This window comes from Elephas maximus, chromosome 15 (assembly GCF_024166365.1).
Source record: "Elephas maximus indicus isolate mEleMax1 chromosome 15, mEleMax1 primary haplotype, whole genome shotgun sequence".
Taxonomy (NCBI): domain Eukaryota; kingdom Metazoa; phylum Chordata; class Mammalia; order Proboscidea; family Elephantidae; genus Elephas; species Elephas maximus.
In genome coordinates, this window is record NC_064833.1 from 92,062,537 (window position 1) to 92,087,046 (window position 24,510).

General features: G+C 36.8%; 1 protein-coding gene across 1 annotated transcript in view; it reads left to right on the top strand.

The window, feature by feature from the left end:
* SNTG1 (syntrophin gamma 1) overlaps positions 1 to 24,510 on the top strand; it is a 1,301,402-nt gene that overhangs the window by 958,455 nt on the left and 318,437 nt on the right. Inside the window, exons 10-11 of the mRNA XM_049854568.1 lie at positions 9,812 to 9,894; positions 17,792 to 17,922. Of these exons, the coding sequence (XP_049710525.1) occupies positions 9,812 to 9,894; positions 17,792 to 17,922 (214 nt within the window). The remainder of the gene's footprint in view (positions 1 to 9,811; positions 9,895 to 17,791; positions 17,923 to 24,510) is intronic.

Genomic DNA, 24,510 nt, shown 5'->3' on the forward strand with positions numbered 1-24,510 from the left:
GCCATTGTCCTCTGTTTTCTTCTATACCTGAGACGTTTTTGGACCTGAGACATTTGAATTATATTTTGGTAATTCTGGGACTTAAAATCTTCTTTTTACTCAAGTACTGTTTTCTTCCCCCCCTTTTTATTCCCCTTATTTCCGCCCTGTTTCCCAAAAATCCACTAGAGGGCATTCTTGTCCTTAAGTTTTTAGATCCTTCACTATTTTCCTTACTCTCAGGAGTCAGGTGTGTGTTTGCATTCTGTGGAATGGCTCCACCTGCATCTCACTGTGTTTATGGGTCACAGCTTAAATGGGAAAAGGGTAGGAAAGAGTCTGTAAAACACTGGAGATAAAGATTTTCCTGCCTTGTAATACTTGGCAGCGGGGGTGGGGGGGGCTATCTTCCTCCTGTGGATCCATTTTTCCTTGCTTCCCCTAGGGAGACATTTGATCTTTCAGGTATTGGAATATCAGTCAGTTAAATTTAAGTTCCTTCACTGTTTTCCTATCAGTAATGAGCCAGTCCCCGGTTTGTGTTTCTCAGAGTGGCTCCACCACCTCTTGCTGCATTTCTGGGTCTTGGCTTGGATGGGGGAGGGGCAGGAGGGACTCTGTAAATGGTGAAGAGAATTTCCTGCCTTGTAGAATTTTGGTGGGGGCTGTTTTCTCACTGTCGATCCATTTTCCTTGGTGCCACCAGTAAGATATTAAGACTGTGAGGTATCAGATGGTCCGCAAAATTAAATTCCTCCTATGAGACGAAATCGACTTGACGGCAACGGCTTTGGTCTGGTTTAATCCAAAGTTACCAGCTCACCACCTGCGTTTCTCAACCTGGCTTAGCCTACCACTCACTGTGTTTAGGGTTCCCTGATTAGATGGGGGCAGGGCAGGAAGAACTCTCATAAGCCATGAAGACGAAGATTTTCCTACCTTTTAAATTTGCTTTTCCTTTGGCCTTCAGCCAGTCACCTTATCTCTTCAAGTTATCAGTGCCTCGAGTCCATTGGTTCCATCATGTATTTTTGTTATTTTGCTTCATTTTTTTTTTTTCCAAGTTTTTGTGAGGGAATGGAGATCCCCGACTACCTAAGTTGCCATTTTGGGGGAAGAGCCGAGGCTGTACTTTTCTTCTAAGGCTCTCTTGGATTTATCAGGATTATTATGTCTAAATATAATGAGCTGTGAAGTGGTACCTCCTTCTCTATTTCCATAAATCATTTGTTTGGCGTTGTCATTATCCCTTTCTTAAATGATTGAAGAAATCCACAGACAAGCAATCTGAACCAAGAATTGTAGTTGTAGATAGTTTTTTTTTGTTTTGTTTTTGGTAGGGGGGAAGTGTAGGAATTTAATCTCTTAATGAATATAGGTGTCTTTGGATATTCTCTTAGTTCTTATGTCAATTTTGGTAACTTTTTTCCAAAATATGTATAAATTTCATCTAAATTGTTTATGTAAAGCTGTTCATCATAACTTTATTACTCACTTAAATATCTGTTGGCTTTGTACTGATGTCATGCCTTCATTCCTAATATGGGTAGTTTGTACTCTAACATTTTTTCTATATCTTTTGTGCTTATCTTTTTTTTAATTTTTATTGTGCTTTAAGTGAAAGTTTACAAGTCAAGTCAGTGTCTCACACAAAAACTTATATATACCTTGCTACATATATTCCCAATTGCTCTCCCCCTAATGAGACAGCCCACTCCCTCCCTCCACTGTCTCTTTTCGTGTCCATTTCCCCAGCTGCTAACCCCTTCTACCCTCTTATCTCCCTTCCAGACGGGAGATGACTACATAGTCTCAAGTGTCCACGTGATCCAAGAAGCTCACTCCTCACTGACATCCCTCTCTATCCCATTGTCCAGTCCAATCCCTGTCTGAAGAATTGGCTTTGGGAATGGTTCCTATACTGGGCCAACAGAAGGTCTGGGGGCCATGACCACCGGAGTCCTTCTAGTTTCAGTCAGACCATTAAGTCTGGTCTTTTCATGAGAATTTGGGGTCTGCATCCCACAGCTCTCCTGCTCCCTCAGGGATTTTCTGTTGTGTTCCCTGTCAGAGCAGTCATCGGTTGTAGCTGGGCACCATCTAGCTCTTCTGGTCTCAGGCTGATGTAGTCTCTGGTTTATGTGGCTCTCTCTGTCTCTTGGGCTCATAACTACATTGTGTCCTTAGTAATCTTCATACTCCTTTGGTCCAGATGGGTTGAGACCAATTGACGCATCTTATATGGATGCTTGCTAGAGTTTCAGACCACAGACACCACTCTCCAAAGTGGGATGCAGAATGTTTTCTTAATAGGTTTTATTATGGCAACTGACTTAGATATCCCCTGAAACCATGGTCCCCAAACCTCCCCCCCCCCCCCCACTACACTGGCCTTCAAAGCATTCAGTTCATTCAGGAAACTGCTTTTGGTTTAGTCCAGATGTGCTGACCTCGCCTGTATTGTGTGTTCTCTTTCCCGCCACCTAAAGTAGTTCTTATCTACTATCTAATTAGTGAATACCCCTCTCCCACCCTCCCCCCTCTCTTAACTATAAAAGAATATTTTCTTCTCTGTTTAAACTATTTCTTGAGTTATTATAATAGTGGTCTTGTACAATATTTGTCCTTTTGCAACTGACTAATTTTACTCAGCATAATGCCTTCCAGATTCCTCCATGTTTTGAAATGTTTCACAGATTCATCACTGTTCTTTATTGATGTGTGGTATTCCATTGTGTGAATATACCATAATTTATTTATCCATTCATCCATTGACAGGCACCTTGGTTGCTTCCATCCTTTTGCTATTGTAAATAGTGCTGCAGTGAACATGGGTATGCATATATCTGTTCGTGTAAAGGCTCTTATTTCTCTAGGATATAGTCCAAGGAGTGGGATTGCTAGATCCTATGGTAGCTTTACTTCTAGCTTTTTAAGGACGTGCCAAATGAATTTCCAAAGTGGTTTTACCATTTTATATTCCCACCAGCAGTGTATAAGTGTTCCAGTCTCTCCACAGCCTCTACAATATTTATTATTTTGTGTTTTTTGGATTAATGCCAGCCTTGTTGGAGTGAGATGGAATCTCATTGTAGTTTTGATTTGCATTTCTCCAGTGGCTGATGATCATGAGCATTTCCTCATGTATTTGCTAGCTACTTGAATGTGTCCTTTAGTAAAGTGTCTGTTCACATCTTTTACCCATTTTTTAATTCAGTTATTTGTCTTTTTGTACTTGAGTTTTTGCAGTATCATATAGATTTTAGAGATCATGCGCCGATCAGAAATGTCATAGCTAAAAACTTTCTCCCAGTCTGTAGGTGGTCTTTTTACTCTTTTGGTGAAGTCTTTGGATGATCACAGGTGTTTGATTTTTAGGAGCTCCCAGTTCTCTAGTTTTTCTTCTGCATTGTTAGTAATGTTTTGTATACTGTTTATGCCATGTATTAGGGCTCCTAACATTGTCCCTATTCTTTCTTCCATGATCTTTATCATTTTAGATTTTATATTTAGGTCTTTGACCCATTTTGAGCTTCTTTTTTGTATGGTGTGAGTTATGGGTCTTGTTTCATTTTTTTGCAGATGGATATCCAGTTATGCCAGCACCATTTGTTAAAAAGACGGTCTTTTCTCCACTTAACTGCTTAGGGGACTTTGTCAAATATCGATTGTTCATATGTTGATGGATTTAATTCTGGATTCTCAATTAGGTTCCATTGGCCTATGTATCTGTTGTTGTACCAGTGCCAGGCTGTTTTGACTACTGTAGCAATATAATAGGGTCTAAAATCAGGTAAAGTAAGGCCTCTCACTTTGTTCTTCTTTTTCAGTAATGCTTTACTTATCCAGGGCCTGTTTCTCTTCCATATGAAGTTGGTGACTTGTTTCTCCATCTCATTAAAAAACGTCGGAATTTCAATCGGAATTGCATCAAATCCATAGATCGGTTTTGGTAGGACAGACGTTTTTATAATATTAAGTCTTTCTATCCATGAGCAAGGCATGTTTTTCCAGTTATGTAGGCCTCTTTTGGTTTCTTGCAGAACTGTATTGTAGTTTTCTTTGTATAAATCTTTTACATCTCTGGTAAGATTTATTCCTAAGTATTTTATCTTCCTGGGGGCTACTGTAAATGGTATTGATTTGGTGGTTTCCTCTTCAATGTTCTTTTTGTTAATGTAGAGGAATCCAGCTGATTTTTGTATGTTTATCTTGTATCCCGATACTCTGCTGAACTATTAGTTTCAGTAGTTTTCTGGAGGATTCCTTAGGGTTTTCTGTGTATAAGATCATGCCATGTGCACATAGAGATACTTATACTTCTTCCTTGCCAATCTGGATGCCGTTTATGTCTTTATCTAGCCTAATTGCTCTGGCTAGGACCCCCAGCACGATGTGGGATAAGAGCGGTGATAAAGGGCATCCTTGTCTGGTTCCCAATCTCAAGGGGAATGCTTTCAGACTCTCCCCATTCAGGATGATGTTGACTATTGGCTTTGCATAAATGCCCTTTATTATGTTGAGGAATTTTCCTTCTAATCCTATTTTGCTGAGAGTTTTTATCATGAATGGATGTTGAACTTTGCCAAATGCCTTTTCTGCATCAATTGATAAAATCATGTGATTCTTATCTTTTGTTTTATTTGTATGATGGATTATATTAATTGTTTTTCTAATATTGAACCATCCCTGCATACCTGGTATAAATCCCACTTGGTCATGATGAATTATTTTTTTGTTATGTTGTTGAATTCTATTGGGTAGAATTTTGTTGAGGATTTTTGCATATAAGTTCATGGGGGATATAGGTCTATAATTTTCTTTTTTTGTGGTGTCTTTACCTGGTTTTGGTATCAGGGATATGCGCTGGCTTCATAGAATGAGTGGTAGTATTCCGTCCTTTTCTATGCTCTGAAATACCTTTAGTAGTAGTGGTGTTAACTCTTCTCTGGAAGTTTGGTAGAAGTCTGCAATGCCGTCCGGACAAGGGCTTTTTTTTGTTGGGAGTTTTTTGGTTACCTTTTCAATCTCTTCCTTTGTTATGGGTCTGTTTAGTTGTTGTACCTGTTTGTGTTACTTTAGGCAGGTAGTGTGTTTCTAGGAATTCATCCATTTCTTCTAGGTTTTCAAATTTGTTAAAGTACAATTTTTCATAGTAATCTAGTATGATTCTTTTAATTTCAATTGAGTTTGTTGTAATATTGCCCATCTCATTTCTTATTCAGGTTATTTGCTTCCTTTCCTGTTTTTCTTTAGTGAGTTTGGCCAATGGTTTTTCAATTTTGTTGATTTTTTATAAGAACCAGCTTTTGATCTTGTTAATCATTTCAGTTGTTTTCCTATTTTCTTTTTCATTTAGTTCTTCTCTGATTTTTATTATTTGTTTTCTTCTGGTGCCTCTGGGTTTCTTTGGTTGCTCTCTTTCTATTTTGATTTCTATTTCTATTTTGGCCCTTTCTTCTTTTTGTATGTGTGTATTTATTGATATAAATTGACCTCTGAGCACTACTTTCGCTGTGTCCAAAAGGTTCTGATAGGAAGTGTTTTCATTCACATTCGATTCTATGAATTTCTTTATGCCATCCTTAATGTCTTCTATAATACAGTCTTTTTTGAGCAGGGTATTCTTCAGTTTCCAAGTGTATAATTTCTTTTCCCTGCTTTTTCTCTTATTGATTTCCACTTTTATGGCCTTATGGTCAGAGAAGATGCTTTGTAATATTTCAGTGTTTTGGACTCTGCTCAGGCTTGCTTTATGACCTTATATGTGGTCTATTCTAGAGAATGTTCCATGTGCACTAGAAAAAAATGTATACTTGGTTGCTGTTGGGTGGAGTGTTCTGTATATGTTTATGAGGTAAAGTTGGTTGATTATGGCATTTAGATCTTCCGTGTCTTTATTGAGCTTCTTACTAGATGTCCTGCCCTTCACTGAAAGTGGTGTGTTGAAGTCTCCTACTATAATTGCAGAGCTTTCTATCTCACTTTTCAATGTTGATAGAGTTTAAGCATCTTGCAGCCCTGTCATTGGGTGCATAAATATATAATATGGTTGTATCTTCTTGGTATATTGTCCCTTTAATCATTACATAGTGTCCTTCTTTATCCTTTGTGGTGGATTTAACTTTGAAGTCTATTTTGTCAGAAATTAATATTGCCACTCCTGATCTTTGTGATTGTTGTTTGCTTGATATTTTTGTTCCCATCCTTTGAGTTTTAGTTTGTTTTTGTCTCTAAGTCTAAGATGTCTCTTGTAGGCAGATATAGACGGATCATGTTTTTTAATCCATTTTGCCACTCTGTGTCTTTATGGGTTTTGGCAAGTTTGGTTATTGTAGGCCTTGGTAACTTTATTTTAACGTCTACCTTATGTAGAGTTCAGTGAGCATCTTGGATAGATATCTTCTCATCTTTCACGATATCAGGGAAGTTTTCTGCCAACAAATCTCCAATAATTCTCTCTGTATTTTCTGTTAATCCTCCCTGTTCTGGTAGTCCAGTCACTCCTAGGTTATTACTCTCGATAGAGTCCCACATGATTCTTAACTTTTCTGCATTTTTTAAAATTCTTTCATCTGATTTTTCTTCAAGTATATTAGTACCAAGGACTTTATCTTCAAGTTCAGAAATTATGCCTTCCACTTGTTCGATTCTGCTCCTCTGACTTTCTATTGAGTTGTCTACTTCTGTAATTTTATTGTTAATCTTCCGAATTTCTGATTGCTGTCTGTCTGTGGATTTTCCCAGCTTACTAAATTTTTCATTATGTTCCTGAATGATCTTTTTAATTTCTTCAGTGCTTTGTCTGTGTGTTCCTTGGCTTGTTCTGTGTATTGCCTGATTTCCTCCCTGATGTCTTGAAGGGTTCTGTATATTAATCTTTTGTATTGTGCCTCTGGTAATTCCAGAAAGGCACTTTCATCTAGAAGATCCCTGGATTCTTTTTTTTGAGTGCTTGTTGAGGCGATCATGTTCTGTTTCTTTATGTGAGTTGATATTGACTCTTGTCTCCAAGCCATCTAAAAGTTATTGTATTAGTTTATTTTATGTTTGCTTACTGTGTCATAGCTTCCTGCTTTGTTTTGTTCTGATATGCCAAGATGGGTTGCTTGAGTGAGTTAACTTGATTATTTTCACCTTTAGAGCTCTGATACCCTGTCCCTAATGTCTAGAGCTGTTATTAGATTTATCAGTCTAGGAGTCCATTCACTTTTCTTATATGAATTCCGCTCAGGTGTCCAGGTAGCTGATCATCAAGTGTGTGGTTCAGGCTCTGTCCTACAGTCTTAGAAGGGATGGGGTGATTGGCGTAGGCACCGGTATCTGGCTGCAGCAGGGTGTCCCACTCTGAACAAGGCACGGGGCTGAGAATCATCCTACATGCATCTCTGAGGAAAGTGTGTCCCTGTTCCCTAGAGCGTACAGGTGGATGGGTTCAGCAGATGGACCGTCGGACCCAGTGTTTTTGGTTGTAAGGCTTGGGAGGTACCAGTTATCTTTTGACCCCTGTCGCAGGTTGCTGGGCACCTGAGTGGTGCTGCCAGTCCTTAGGCCCCTGATGTGGGTTGGTGAGGACCGTGTTTAATAGGCAAAGCAATGTCAGACATCAAACACCCACCTCTACTGCATAGCTGAAATGGTTGGAGCCTGCCAACAAGGGCCTAGTCTCCTGAAATAGGCTCACAGAGGTCCATGCAGAGGGGAAAGGTACTCACAGTCTATGGACCATTTATGCCTGGACAGGAGCCAATTCTGTCCTGAGCTCCCCTGGTTAGTGGAGCCGGAAAATTATCTTTTCCCCCAGTTGCAAATTCATTCTTCTCCAAGGCCAGGAGAATGGGTCTAGGTGCTCAACAGGGCCTATCTCAGGCCCAGGGAAATCAACTGCTGAAGCCGGCTTGGGAGCGGGGGTGGCGGTAAAATACACGCAAGTACTTAGCCTTTGCTGAGGGCACCGTTCTTCTCTAGTTCCGGAGGTGTGAGTAGGCTGTGTGGCTGGCTGCTTCTCCCTGAGGAAACTTCAGCCGGATGCTAGTACCAGCCTACCACCGCTGCTCCCAGGAATAGTGCCTGAGGGCTCCCCGTAATTCAGGTCTGGTAACTCCTTTCAGCTTCTGAACTGTCTCTTCCACCTGCCCCTCAGTTCATTTTCTAAGCTTGCGTTTGATGTTCAGTGCTCCTAGCTTGTCATAAATATACTCATTTCACTTGTTTTTTAGAGTCTTGGTTGTAAGAGGGCTCAGCTGAAGTGAGCCATCCTGGCTCTGCCTCCTATGTGTATCTATTTTATTAATCTTTCCAAAGAATCTGCTTAGTTTTAATTTTTTCTATTATCTTCTACTTCTTGATTTTCATTTTTATTTTTACTATTTTCTGCCTTCTTTTTACTTTGATTTAATTCAGTCTTCCGTTTCTAAGATGAAAGTATTGATCTCTGAGTTTACTTTTTTCTTTTATACACTGTAAAGTGTTTCAGTTTTACTCAATGAGTATGTTTTAAATGCATTTCACAGAATTTTGTGTATTGTGTTTTCATTATCGTTCAGTTCAAAAGGGATATAATTTTTAATTTAATATGTGTGAGCATTAAAAGTCTCTTATACTTGAGAAATGCAAATAAACTTTATAGAAAAAAAAGAATAGCTGAAACAATGTATGAATTTCTTAAAGTTTAAGGCGTGGAAAACCTGTATCTGACCAACTATAACAAAGAAGTTGATGGCTTCTTTTTTAGCATCAGAAAAACTAGGATATTGGAGTCATGAAAGAGGAGAGCACAGTCATTTATTTTCTGAGTATTTGGGTTAATATGTTAAGACTGTTATCTATGACCTGTGATGTCTGAAATTAAGCATGTGTCAAATAAAAATTCATATTTCATTATATTAATACCTCACATTTATCAACATCACTGAAAACATTTTTTGGTTTTAATATTTAATTAACTTTCTTTCAAAAAAGCAAGTAATAAGGAGTTTACAAAATGGATTCTAATCCTGACCCTTAAAAAAAAAAAAAAAAAAAAAACCCTTAGACCTACTATATATTGCAATCTTAGAAAATCAGAAATGTTAGCAGATTTTTCATGAGGGTTTAATATAATATTTTGGCATTCCTATTGTTAGATAGCTTCCATGATATCCCTAATTATGGTGCATACCAAGAGCACTTACAAAGACAGAACACATGCAGGTTTTTTTGTTATCATGGAAAATTATGGTTTCTAAACATAGGATTTGCTGGTAGGTTGAAACATGACATTAAATGGAACTTTTCAGACAAGCTAAAGCTTGCATTATTATAAGTGTGGTTTAGAAATCCCTGAGTGGTACAAGTAGTTTGCAGCTGGCTGCTAACCTAAAAGTTGGAGGTTCAAACCAACACCATGGCTCTGTGGAAGAAAGTGGCAATGTGCTTCCATAAAGATTACAGCCAAGTACCGCTAGAGCTCAGTTCTACTCTGTAACACATGGGGTCACTATAAGTCAGAACTGACTTGATGGCAACCGATTTGGTTATTTTTTATTTTAGAAGTGTAAACCACTTTGGATAATAAAACAACACTTTTAATAAAGTTACATGTTTTCCTTTGTAAAGCCTAAATGTTTCTCAAATAAAGCAAAAAACGAAAACAAATGTTTGTGGATCTCTTTCGTGAACCATTAACTTTAGTCACTTATGTCAGGCTTTGATATAAGTGAAATAAAATTTCTATTTTAATACCTGATTTATTTGATATCACTAAATAATTCATAAACACAGTGTAAAATGTATCAGTTTAGAGTGGTATAGCATTTTAACTACTGGGATTTTGTGATTTTGTGTTTTGTAGGTGCTCCCAGTGACCAGAGCAGTGGTACCTCCTCTCCTCTTTGTGACAGTGGCTTACATCTCAACTACCATCCCAACAATACAGTAAGATGACTGAGGCATAATTCAGATTAATAAGGAGATAAAGAAACACCCGTGTGTAATATACATATATTTATAGTTGGCAAAAATTGCTGTTAAGTCTGGTTCATCTGACAGACTTGAAACCTTTGGTTGCTTCATCATTTAAGTATTACGACAAGCAAGAAAAGAAAAAATTAAGTAGGTCAGTTTTTTCTTTACGTCATTTTCCTAAATAAAAATTTATTTTTTTATTTAGGCTTACTTACCCTTTGTAGACTATGAAGACTTTAACTTTGGGAAGCCACACTACATCATATAATCATTTTATAACATTCTGTATTATTTATAATTTTATGCTCTGAATTATTTTGCTTGATTTTTAATCATTTTGTTTTGAAATTATTTAGCTAAGTGTAATTATTTAATTTGCCATAAGTGGGTATTTCTTGATCTTCTTAGTGCATATCAGAGAATTAATTTCAAAGTGACAAAGTCTAACCCATGCATTATGTTAAAATGTAATGAATTGTTTAACTGTACACACATTTAGTAACTAATGGAATTGATGTGTTTGTTTTTTCAACATTTAACAAAATGTTAACTTTTATTTTCCTTGTATTTTGGAGTAAACAAGTTTTTTTAAATAAATATTTTTGAAGTTCTTAACTAGTGTATATTCAACAAAATACTCACATCCTAAAGACAAAACAAATATCTCTGATTATATCTACATCTAACAGAAATCCCCTGTGCTCACAGATAAGAAAAGTAAAAAGTAGGAGAGTTGACTTTAAGCAGAATTTTATTTTTCTGTCTCACATATTTATTGGGATTCAAAAGGAATACAGCTTCTTTTTCTAATTTGTATAATTCATCTTCAATTTCAGATTATTTTCCTAATTCTGGCATTTTTCTTCAAAGCACCACTTTGAGCATCTTTAGGCTTGACTCATGGACCATGCCATTGAACCTTCAGTTTGACCTTAGTTGCGACAGCATTATTCCTCAGCCAAGTACCTCAGGCCTTCAAGCCTTTCCTCTCCTAAAAATGAACATTTAGCTATTCCAAGGGTTATACCTAGAAATTTAAGGACATTTCCTAAAACCAGTCATATTTGGTATATTTCGTTTGGCTTTATTTTTTATTTTTACAACCAGAGAAAGGATTGTCACAGAAGAGATGATCTTTAGAACATTGAACACTGATTTTCAGAGGATGGCAACATGTGAAAACATTAAAAGTAAAATAATGTTTAAACAAGCATTAATTCAAATATACTCTTGCCTTATTTCCTCTTATAGAATGTATTAATATATTCTGTTTCTTAAGAATTTAATGTTAAATTATAATTAAAATGAAATCATTAAAAAACAAAAAAGCTAATTTCGCTTCAATCTTTTTTCTTCAAATTTAAACATAGATGAATTACTTAGTAATAAAACATTTATCCTAATGATTACAGAATATTAATGATGATATGATTAATTCCTTTCCTTCTATATAAGTAAAATATGGCTTTGATATGAAAAGCTACTTAATTGAAAAATTAACAAGCTATGTCTGTCTCAGTCTAGACATAGTAGAAGTAGTGTAGCCAGTTTCCCTCTAAGAGCCCTTGACCCACAGACAGTCATTCTGCCCTTCTGAATCCCATAGTCTCAACCTAATCTTTTACCTCCTATTGCAGTAATTGCTTCGCTTGCCTTCTCTCCTCCCAATTTAGATGCCCTTCTTCCTTCGTTTTTGTTGTTAGGTGCCATCGAGTAGATTCTGACTCAGCAAGCCTGTAGGACGGAGTGGAACTGCCCCATAGCATTTCTAAGGAGTGGCTGGTGGCTTTGAACTGCTGAACTTTTGGTTAGCAATAGAGCTCTTAACCACTACACCATCAGGGCTCCTCCCTCCTTTGGTATTTCTTAATCTCCTTTAAATGGGCTGATGCACCCACCTCAGCTGCTAGGAACTCTGCTGTTCCAGCTTACCACCCATCCTTCTCTAAGGAGCTTGGCCTGGGAGTTCAGGCTCGCTGCCCTTCCTCAGCCAGGGCATGGCCAAACTGGCCTCCTACTGATATAGGTACAGAGACAGGCCCCTTGCCTAAAAGAGGGGCAACTCTAAGAACTATTTCCCCTCATTGGGTAGGACTGAGGAACACACATCCCTAGCCTGCCTGTTCCCTGCCTCATCCTGCTTCTCTCCTCCTTAAGTGTTTCTTCTGAGAACCCTCTTTCCCTTGTCACTTACCTGGGTACCCCTGTCTCAGCTCCTATCCTAAGTAGGAGAGCTACTTCACTTCAGAGTGGGAAAGAGCTGCTTTGTAATGTTGTCATGCTAATGCCATACCCAAACCATGACCCCTCTATAATAAGGAAAAGTAGTGAAGTCACAGTGGGGTGTGTGAGGATGAAGAGCCCATTCTTCTTCCTTTTCTTCTTCTTCTTTTTTTTTTTTAATTCATTCCAACAGCACACACACAAAATCTGTGGAATTAATTCTATGAATTATGCCTTAATAAGGTTGATTGATATAATGGTCTGCTTCAAAAAGCTTCAGTCTGAGCAAGAAAATTACTCAGTAATTCTATAAAATGACTCTTTCAAATATATCTAAACCACAACCACTGCTGTCAATTCCAACTAATTATGTAAAATTTTTAAAAAAGTCATAAATGTTTCTTGCTAGAGCTGTCTTTCTATTCTCAAAACATTTTATTCCCACTTTTGACATTAATATTGACATTATTATTTGACATATTGACATTCTTTTGATGTTAGTGAACATATTTCAGTGTAAGGAAAGTAATTTATTGTATTTTAGAGAATAAGAATAAAACCATATACAAATTCAAATGGCGTATATTCAAAATTAAAATTCTTAATGCATTTTAATTAAATGAATATTTACCTAGAACTTAGTCTGTGGAAGACATTATTCTAGGTATTTGAGGGAGGAGAATATGGTTTCTGAGTCAAGGCATTTAAAACTCAGATCTGTAGACCAGAACTTTGAACTGGTTGGTTCTGGTTCAAACCCCTGCTGAGAATTTGCATTTCTAACAAGTTCCCAGGTGATGCTAATGCTGCTGGTTAGGGACCAATTCTAAGAACCACTGGTAGAGCAGTGGTTCTCAAGATTTATTATACATAAGAGTCACCTAGGGATCTTGTTAAAATGCAGATTCTGATTCAGTATATCTGGAGTGGAAATGCAAAGTCTCAGCTGGTGTTCGAGCTGGAATGAACCTGTTCAAGCCCTGCTATAGACAAATGCATAAAATTAACTCTCAAGTAAGAAAGGAAAATCAGTGTTCTAATAGCAGAGATAAGGGCGGCCGGGGACTTTGAAGGTCTGATTTAATTGAATTCAACAGAAATTGAGAAACTCTGGCATCAAGTATGTGCTCTGTTGAATGTGCGATCTACTTGTAGGGACTTAGCAGTCAGTGCTATCGCACACTTTTCTCCCATCTCTTGAACAGACTTCAGTACAGGAGTGAAGAGTAGAGAGCATCTCCAGTTATGTGTTTATAAAATTAGGAAACACAGAGGCAAGCTTTCTTGTGACACATCATCGATATCATCAAATAAGAGAGGACAGTTGGCACTGGGAAGGAAGGGCATGTCCTGATGCACATTACCCGTGGTATGTTTGCACATTGCAGAGTCTGCCTTCTCCTTGATAGAATCATCTGTTCTTCTTATGTGCTTAACTTCTCAATTCTATCGTGAACCTAGACCTAGGTAACTCCATTTTTAATTCCCGTGCCTGGTGGCACAGTGGTTAAAGTGCTCAGCTGCTAACCAAAAGGTCTGCGGTTGGAACTCATCGGTCGCTGACAGGAGAATGATGTGACAGTCTACTTCCATAAAGATTTAGAGCCTTGGAAATCCTACGGGACAGTTCTAATCTGTCCTATAGGGTTGCTGTGAGTCAGAATCGACTCCACAGCTTAGTTTTGGTTTATGCTTAAATTTTTCTCTGAAGTAAATTATGAGTAAGCTAGCACTATCCTAGTATTCTGAAATCCTAAATTTGTCTTAAGGCAGCATTTTCAGGAGAAGGGAAAATAGAGTCTTATACCATATATACACCCTCCATTATCCTACATAAAAATGTAACCTAGCTCTTGTAACAAGTGTTATAAAACACCCTTGAGACCCCCTGACTCATGGCAGCCCTGACTCATGGTGGCTCCATGCACAATGAAATGAAATGCTTCCTGGACCTATGCCATCAACGTGATTATTTGCAGATCAGATGTTTGTAATCCATAGGATTTTCATGGGCTGATTTTTGAAAGTAGATAACCACCCCTTTCTTCCTAGTTTGTTTTAGTCTGTAAGCTCTGCTGAAGTCTGTTCAGCATCAAAGCAACATGCAAGCCCCCACTAACAGACAGGTGCTGGCTGCACTGACACGGGAATTGAAAATGGGTCTCCCACATGGAAGGTGAGAATTCTACCACTGAACCACCACCATCCCCTTCTAAAGGACTAATTTTAGAGTGTAAAAGAATCACCTGGTTTGCTACCCAAAGCACAAATGTCTGAGTCCCAGGCCAGGCCCCCCCCAATCTCTTCTCTCGGAGATGAAGAAAGGTATCTTGCATATGCTCTCCAGGTGACTCTGACTCAGGTAACCCGAAAATCAGACTTTGAAAAACATTTTTAACAATACTCCTTTAATGAATACTTTCTTTGCCAAATCCTTAACAAAATCTGTGGATCAACATTTTGCCCTGTATGCAGTTTTGTATTGGTAAGAGGCCATTGTGTGGCAATATAACTTGAAATGTGTTAAGTGTTGGGAAAAAGAGACAATTTAAAATCAAAGAGCATATAATTGTGGCTTTTTATATTCACACTGTTAATTATCATAGGAAACAACATTGAGGAATTAAGCCTTTGAAAAATAGGTATGGTTCTCAAAACCATGAAAGTCATTGTGTTCACATATTTTATATACAATTCAAAATGACTAAGACTACTGTTTTAAAAGAAGAAAGAAAAGATCTACTCTATTTCTGTAATAAAAATAAATAGAGACAAATAATCATTGAAGGACACTAGGTATTCCACTTTAATTAACAGACCTGTCAGATGAAATAAATTGACCTTGATTAGTATAATAGCTGAAGGGGACATACTTCTTATGAGGAGGGAACATAAAAGAAAGTGACACATTTACAATATTGATATATACATCAAGTCAAGATGCTACATCAAAGATATCAAAGACCATATGGAGTTTCATATCTGAAAATCTGACATGAATAAAATATGATTTATAAAACTTATCACACTCATCTATTGTTGATTACTATTTTCAATTAATATAATTTATTAGTTGTCCTTTCATTGCCATGTCTTTTATGTTCTTTTACATTTTCTATCGCATTTACTCATGAAACAAAAAAGAGTAGTTATTATTTCCTTTTTTGAAAGATTAAATAATTTGTCAAAAGTTACACAGAAAAAATGTGAAATAATCAAGATCAAAGATCTGAATTATTCTTTCCATTTTTTTACCTCTGATTATGAGTGTTAAATGTGTCATAATAGATGCTTTGGCACTGAAATTAAGAATCCTGGCTTTGTCACTTACAGGCTGAATGGCTTGGGTAAACTGCTGTAGAATTTCTCAAAAGTGGCTGTGTGCACTGTGTTCCAAGAATAGATCTCAGATGCGTGCAGAGAGGGACTTAGTTACATCAAAGATGGTGTAAAGACTTTAGGCAATGCATGTAAAGTACTTAATTTAGCTAATTAGTATATTAATCGCTGCAACCATAGTAGTATTATTAAGGATGTCCTTACTAGAAGTTCTTTGTTTGCAATAATTTTGTCCACTATTCAAGATTATTATTATTATTTTTTTAGAAAGTACATTCCTCACCAATTTTTGCTGACAGGCACAATCAGTGTTTCCACCATCCTGCTGTTATCAGTAAATGTACAATTTCCATTATTTAAAGAAAGTGGAACTAGCAAGATGTTCAATTCTAGACTCTGTTCTAAGAACTTATTTATTTATTACACACTATAATCTTACTGATAGTTACTATTACTAGCCCCACTTTTGACACAGGAAAAATAAGGCACAGATAGTTTAAATAACTCGCCCAGGGTTAAAGGGCTAGTCAGGGACAGGGAGCAGTCTGATTTGGAGCCTGCGCGCTCACCTTCTCTGTTGTACTCTCTCCCAAACAACCCTGTGTCTTACTCCCACCAGCATAGCACCTAACACAAAGGCCATGAGAAAGATTAACATAGAGTCTAGATGTGTGCTTTTGCTATCACTAGATAAATGTTATAAGCAATTGTCTCACACCCAAAAGGTAGCTGTCTTAGAGACAAAGCCTCTCTTAGTGCCATCTCAGCAGCAGGGCGTCCACACTGAGTTACAGGAGCCTGTCAACTCTTTCAGCACTTCTAAAATGCTCTAAGAATTTAGTTCATATTGACATGCACAGTCTGTGACAATAGGATGATGTCAAAGAACACTCAACGTTTAGTAAAATGTGTTTTTTCTAAGCAATTTTGAACAGCTTAATGTTTAATAATGTGTATACTAATAGAGGTTCAACATTCAGAGTAAAGTAATGTCTCCTAACATCATCACTCAAACATCAGTGACTGGAGAGAAAGCAATGTCAACAATTCTCAGGTGATATTGAGACTGGACCCACTTACAACCCTTGGCAAATTAAATAATAACATTATTTGACATCCTGGAGACACGGAAATTTCACCAGTGCTGCTGAAATAATGAAAGATGCATAAGTCAACATGAAGTCAAAGCTCAATTTTTACTCAAATATATGTGTCTTCTATACATAAGGATAAACCTTCTAATGAAACTTAAAATACTTCAGAGTGATCGCAGACAGATGGATAACCAGCACTGGAACTCCAGAGGTTATTGTTGGTACCAATAGAGTGATTTTTAGGAATTGAATTTTAACTTCTTTTGGCATGGTAAATCCACAGCTTTCCAAAGGCTCTATACTTTTGGGTTGATTACATCAAACCATGTAACAGATTTGAATGCCCTGTTGGCTGTGGAGAAAAATTGAGTTTGCAATTTCTGCAACAGACTCAGAAGTCAATTATTTGACTTGCCCATGAAGAATTTAGTATTTGTTGTAATAGTTTAATCTCCTAGAAAATTAGAGAAGTAACTGTGTAGACCTTAAAGTGTTATGTGTAATTCAAAATATAAATCACTACTCATGCTAGAAATAAGTCATTATGTTAACAAAAATAGAAAGTTTTAATCTCATAGTTTTCAAAAGCTACACATGTGTATTACACTCTTCTAATTTATAATTGTAAATACTAAACCATACAATCAGCATATTTCAGATAAATAGCCATATTCTAACCATGACATTAAAACAGTATAAAACCTTTTATATACATGAAGTTAAAACAATGGACAAAAGATTTCCTTTAGTAGTTTTTTTGAAAGTTGTTTTTATAAGAATATTCATTCTAGTCAAAAAATATTTAGAAGTAACTGATAAATCACAAGCACTTATAACAATGCTCGGCACTTGGAAGGTATTAAAAAATTATTGCTTACTGAATGAACTAAGGCTTATTTCTATTTTTGTCACTTATTCATTGAGGTTACAGTTAGTTTTGCCTCATGTTTTCCATTAAATTAATTCAGTTCTGTCACGCAATTATTGTTTTCTCCTTTCTGTCCCCTATATTGCTTTCATCACCATTCTTGATCTCATTGGTTTCTTCCTCAAGTACTTCGGGGACTCCAGTGATCAAGGAGTTACCAACTACAAATTTAGTGTTAATGAGTATGGTCTTTTAATCACTTAGGAAAAAAAAAAAATAGAAAAAGACAGAAACTCAAAACACAGAAGAAAAAAGTGATTCTGAATGTTTGTATTCATTTTAGGACACATTATCATGTTCGTCATGGCCAACATCACCAGGCCTGAGATGGGAAAAGCGGTGGTGTGACCTCAGACTGATTCCTCTACTTCATTCGCGTTTCTCTCAGTATGTCCCTGGGACGGATTTGAGTCGGTGGGTTCATGTGCATGAGTTCTGGTTTTTACTGATTGAAGAAAAAGAAAAAAGTAATAGACACATTTAACATAATATGCCTTATTATTTCTCCTTTCACACCTTCCTGATAGTAGAAAGGACTACAAAAGAATATCATTATACAGTATAATGACTATGACCAAAAAACACAAGTTAAAGCCCTGACTCTGCTACTACCTTATTGTAATGGCGTCATTGTCTTTAATAAATATAGTTCTATTGGGTTTTGTATTTCTTCTTGTATTACTTTTAGTAAATGTCTTTTATCTCAAGGAAATTGTATAGATCATTTAATTGTAAAATTAATTTTTATACAGTTCATAATAATCTCATATCACCTCTTTTTAATAAGTGTAGGATCACTGATGATGTCTTCCTTTTTATTCTTTGATTTTTTTTCTTGATAAGCTTTGACAGGAATTTATCAATTTCAATAACTTTTTCAAAGAACTACTTTTTTACTTTATTGATTCTGTCGTATATATATATGTATTTCATTAGTTTTGTTTTATTTTAATTGCTTCCACCCTTTCAATTATTTTATATTAAATTTATGGTCTTATCATTTCTTGAGATACAAGTTACAAGGGTTAGGAGACATTTCTATAAAGAGCATATTGTAAATATCGTAAGCTTTGCAGGCCGTATGGTCTCTGTCACAACTACTTAACTCTTCTGACACAGCATGAAAACAGTCATAGACAATATAGGAATAAATAAGCATGCTCTGTTCCAGTAAAACTATTTAAAAAAGAAAATGGTAGGCTAGATTTGACACACAGGCCTTAGTTTGCCAACCTCTGGTTTAGATCATTGATTTTTCAGATGCGCTATTCTAATATAAGTAGTGAGAACTACACATTTTCATCAAAGCCTGCTTTAGCTACACCCACAAGTTTTAGGATTAGACCTTGATTTATCTACAGATCTTTGAGTATATCACTGTGTAGTTTTCTAAGTGGTTACTGTAGGTGTTACAATATGCACACATGACTTATTGGAGTCTACTGGTATCGTTTACCACTTCCAGTGAACTGTAGAAACCTTACTCCTATTTAAGTCCTTTTTTTTTATCCTTCCCACTTTGTAAGTATAATTATTTTATGTATTTTCTGTAAATACAGTGGACACCATATTAGATGGTGTTATGATTTTGTTTTAACCCTCAAATATGATTTAGTGAACTAATTGGAGAGGAATAATCTGCTATATTTACCCCAATGTTTACCAAATTTGATGTTACATTTTTTTCTTTTCTGATGTTCCAAGCCTTCTCTTATCATTTCCTTTCTGTTTGGAAAACATTTTTTAGTCATTTTTTAAGAATAGATTTGTTAGTATCAAATACTTTAAGAATTCTTTGAGAATTTTATTTCATCTTTTTTCCTGATTGATAGTGTACTTAGATGTAGACTTTTCATTAGTAATTCTTTTATTTCAATACCTGAAGAATGTTACACTACTTCCTTCTGACCTCAGTCATTTTAGATAAGAAATCTACTATCATTAAAATTGGTGTTTCCCCATAAGTAATATATTGTTTCTCTGTCTACTTTCAAGATTATTTTTTACTCTTTAATTTTCAGAAGATTAATTATCATGTGTCTTAGTGTGTATTTCTTTGGTTTATAGTATATGGGACCCACTAACATTCTTGCATCTTGGTGTGTGTCAGGGTTGCATCCTTTCACCATACATATTCAGTCTGTATGCTGAGCAAAGAATACAAGAAGCTGGGCTATATGAAGAAAAACATGGCATTAGGATTGAAGGAAGACTCATTAACCACCTGTGACATGCAGATGACACAGCTTTTCTTGCTGAAAGTGAAGAGGACTTGAAACACTTACTGATGAAGATCAAAGACTGCAACCTTCAGCATGGATTACACCTCAACATAAAGGAAACAAAAGTCCTCACAACTGGACCAATAAGCAACATCGTGATAAACGCAGAAAAGATTGAAATTATCAAGGATTTAATTTTACATGGATCCACAATCAACTCCCGTGGAAGCAGTAGTCATGAAATCAATGCATTGCATTGGGAAAATCTGCTCCAAAAGACCTCTTTCAAGTATTTAAAAGCAAAGATGTCACTTTGAGGACTAAGGTACGTGTGACCCAAGCCATGATATTTTCAGTCACCTCATCTGCATGCGAAAGCTGGATAATGAATAAGGCAGACCAAACAAGAATTGATGCCTTTGAGTTATGGTGTTGGTGAAGAATATTGAATACACCATGGACTTCCAGAAGAACAAACAAGTCTGTCTTGGAAGAAGTACAGCCAGAATGCTCCTTAGAAGGGAGGATGGTGAGACTTCATCTCACATACTTTGGATATATTATAGGAGGGACCAGTCCCTGGAGAAGGGTACCATGTTTGATAAAGTAGATGATCAGTGAAAAAATGGAAAACACCCAAGGAGATGGACTGACACAATGGCTGCTACAATGGGCTTGAATATATCAATTGAAAGGATGGTGCAGGACCAGGCTTATAAGGTCACTATGAATTGGAACTGACTAGATGGCACCTAACAACAACAACAACATTCTTGAATATGTAGTTGTTTGTATTTCACCAAATTAGGGACATTTCTGGCCATTATTTCCTCAGATAGTTTGTTGGTATCACTCTCCCTCCCTCTGGCACTCTGATGACGTGAACATTAATCTGACTCTCTAATGATATGAGTATTGACTCCTTTATTACTGTCGCACAGGTACTTGAGAATATGTTCTTTTTTTAAAAAAAATCTATTTTCTTTCTTGTTGGGTCTTTAGGATTTTCTATGAATAGAATATCATCTGCGAATAGGGACGGTTTTACGTCTTCCTTACTAATGTGGATATCCTTTATTTCCTTTTCTTGCCTACTGCTCTCGCTAGGACCTCCAATGCAATGTTGAATACAACCAGTTATAAAATAGGGTGTCCTTTCCTGGTTCCCATTCTCAAGGGGAAGGCCTACAGATTCTTTCAGTTGTGGATAATGTTGGCTGTTGCTTTTGTATAAATTTCCTTTACCATATGCTGAGGAATTTCCTTTCTATTCTTATTTTGGTGAGATTTTTTATCAGGAAAGTTTGTTGGGCTTTTTGAAATGCCTTTTTGCATAAATTGATATGATCATGTGATTCTTTTTCTTTGTTTTGTTTATCTGATGGGTTACATGCATTGATTTTCTAATGTTGAACCAAACCTGCATGCCTGGCATGAACCGCACTTGGTCGTATTATTATTTTGATATGCTGGTGTATTCTGTTGGCTAGGATTTTGTTGAGAATGTTTGCATCTATATTTATGAGGGATATTAGTCTTCAGTTTTCTATTTTAGTGGTGTCCTGTGTAGCTTTAGTGTCAGGGTTATGCTGGCTTCATAGAATGAGTTTGGGAATATTTCTTCCTTTTCTATGTTCTGGAATACCTTGAGTAGAATTGGTGTAAACTCTTCTCTGAATGTTTGGTAGAATTTCCAGCAAAGCCGTCTGGACCAGGGCTTTTCTTGGCTTGGAGTGTTTTTGTTTGTTTGTTTGTTTTTTACCCCTTCAATTTCTTCTTTTGTTATGGGTGTGTTCAAATTTATAACCTCAGTTTGCGTTAGTTTAGGTAGATGGTGTGTTTCTGGAAATTTGTCCATTTCGTCTAGGTTTTCAAATTTGTTTTAGTACAGTTTTTCATAGTATTCTGTTATGATTCTTTTTATTTTAGTTGGTTCTGTTGTAATGTCACACATCTCATTTCTTATTTGGGTTATTTACATCTATCTTGTTTTTCTTTTGTCAGTTTGGCCGGTGGTTTGACAATTATATTAAATCTTAAAAAAAAACAGCTTTTAGTCTTGTTGATTCTATTGTTTTTCTGTTCTCTGTTTCCTTTGTTTTTGCTCTAATTTTTATTACTTTATTTCTTCTGGTGACTTTGGCTGCTTTTACAGCTCTCTTTCTGTTTATTCAAGTTGTAGGGTTGATATTTTGATTTTTGTACTTTTTTTTATGTGTAAATTTATTGCTATAAACTGACATCTCAGCACTGCTTTTGTTGTGTCCCAAAGGTTTTGATATGTTGTGTTTTCATTCTCATTTGATTCTAGGAATTTTTAAATTTCATCTTTGATTTCTTCTATTACCTAGTAGTTTTTAAGCAGGGTGTTATTTCGTTTCATTTATTATATTTTTTTCTCTTGCTCTTCCTGTTATCGATACCTACTTTTACAGCATCGTGTTCAGATATGTTCTGTATTATTACAACGTTTTTGAATTCATTGGGGCTTGCTTTGTAGCCTAAAATATGGTCTATTCTGGAGAATGATTCATGAGCATTGGAGAAGTTTGTGTACGTTGCCTCTGTTGGGTGATGTGCTCTGTATACGTTTACGAGGTCAAGTGGGTTGATTGTGGTGTTTATATCTCCAGTGTCTTTGTTGAGTTTCTTTTTAATGTTCTGTTCTTCACCAAGAGTGGCCTGTTAACATCTGTTAGTATTATTGTGGAAATATCTATTCTCTTGTCAGTGCTATTAGAGTTTGTTTTATGTGTTTTGGAGCTCTCTTTTTAGGTGTGTAGATATTTATTATGGTTATAGCCTCTTGATGGGTTGACCTTTAATCAATATATAATGTCCTTTCTTGTCTTTTCTTGTGGATTTTGCTTTAAAATCTATTTTATCAGAGATTAATACTGCCACTTCTGATTTTTTTGTCATTATTTGCTTGATATATCTTTTGCCATCCTTTTAGTTTGTTTGCATCTTTGTGTCTAAGTTGTGACTGTTGCAGAGAGCATATTGATAAGTTGTGTTTTTTTATCCGTTCTGCCAATCTCCATCTCTTTACTGGTGCATTTAGGCTATTTACATTCTGTGTGGTTATTGATAGGAATCAGTTTATTTCTTTTTTTGTGTGTGGTGTTGACTGTTTTTTCATTCAACTTAATTTTCTGTGCTTTTTTTTTTTTTTTGATTGTGGCTTGTCTTCTCCTTTTCTTCGTCATTTTTGGTTTTGTGTGTGCTGCATCTTTATGGTTTTCTTGTTTTATATTTTGATGAGTAGGTTCGTTGGCTGTCTTTGTGGTTACCCTGAAATTTACCTTTGTCTTCCTAAGTTTAAAGCAGTAATTCATTTCTTGATATGACTTTGTCTTCCTCTTCATATCAAGGTTCTAAACTTATACCATTTATTGCCCTTTTATGTTTTGAAGTGGTTGTCAGTTACAGATTAACATCTCTGACTGACTGTTTTCCAAATTTTATTTCTGAGAGTTCTTTATTTGGGTTGATACCTGTCTGATGTTGTCATATATTTTAATCTCAAGTAGTTGTCTGGTATAATATTAGTTTTCTGTCTGAAGGACTCCCTGTAATATTTCTTCTTAAGTTGGTCTGGTTTTTACAAATTCCTTTAATTTCTGTTCATTTGGAAATGTCCTAATTTCATCATTTTTGAGAAATAATTTTGCTGGATATATGATTCTTGGTTGGCAGTTTTTTTTTCTTTCAAGGTTTCATGTATATTATCCCACTGCCTCCTTCCCTGCATGTTTTCTGTCAAGTAATCAGAACTTAGCCTTATCAACACCCTATCGTAGGTGATCTTTCATTTTTCCTGAGCTGCTTTTAGGATTCTTCCTTTGTCTATGGTTTTGGAAAGTTTGATTATGATATGTTTCAGTGTTTTCCTGTTTGGGAGTGGTGCTCTGGTCACTGGACTGGCTGTGCTGGAGCCATCCCTATCTGTCTTTTGGTGGCTGTAGTGGTGGGTAGGCATGGGAATTCTGGTCTCTGATTATTGATCTTGTGGGCTAATGAAAGTGGGTTGGTTTGGTTTTGGCCTCTGTCTGTCTTCAACTTGGTAGCTCAGGAATGAGAAATGATGCTCTCTGTGCAGGTGGAGTGGCCAAAGTGGCAGGTGTGGTGGGTGAGTGGGGATGTGCTCCTCTCTTCTCACTGGTTGCCGGGGGGTGTGAGTTGTATAGGGGATGATGGGGGAATGTTTACACAGTTGTTCTACCTCCACCTCCTCCTGGGCAGGAGGAGGAAGGAAGGAACAGCAGGTGGATATTAGCTCACTCTTGCTGCATCTGTGTGTCGGTGGTGGTAAGTGGGAGGAAGGTGCACTCATTCTTCTTCCACTCTGTGCACTCATTCTTCTTCCACTCTGCACTGGGCAAGGGAGGAGGAAAGCGACTCAGGGAATACATACATGGTTGTAGCTCCTCTTCCTCTTGCTGGGCAGAATAAGGGGTGGATTCAGTCTTTACAGATGCAGGTACCATAGTGTTGTGTTGCATCAAGGAGGGGAAGAAGGATGGCACTGTGGGGAGGATGCACACATAGTCATGTCTCTTCTGCCCCTTGCTGGACAGTATAAGGGGTGGAGTCACTCCTGGCAAATGTGTGCACAGTGGTAATGCCTCGTGTCAGGTGGGGGGAGGGAGGAACGGACTGCGGCGGGGGGTGGGGGATGTGCAGACAATTACCACTCTCTACCCCTCACTGGGTGGGTTAAAGGATGGAGTCACATCTGGTGGGTACACACACAGAGGTGCTTCCTCTCATCAGGCAA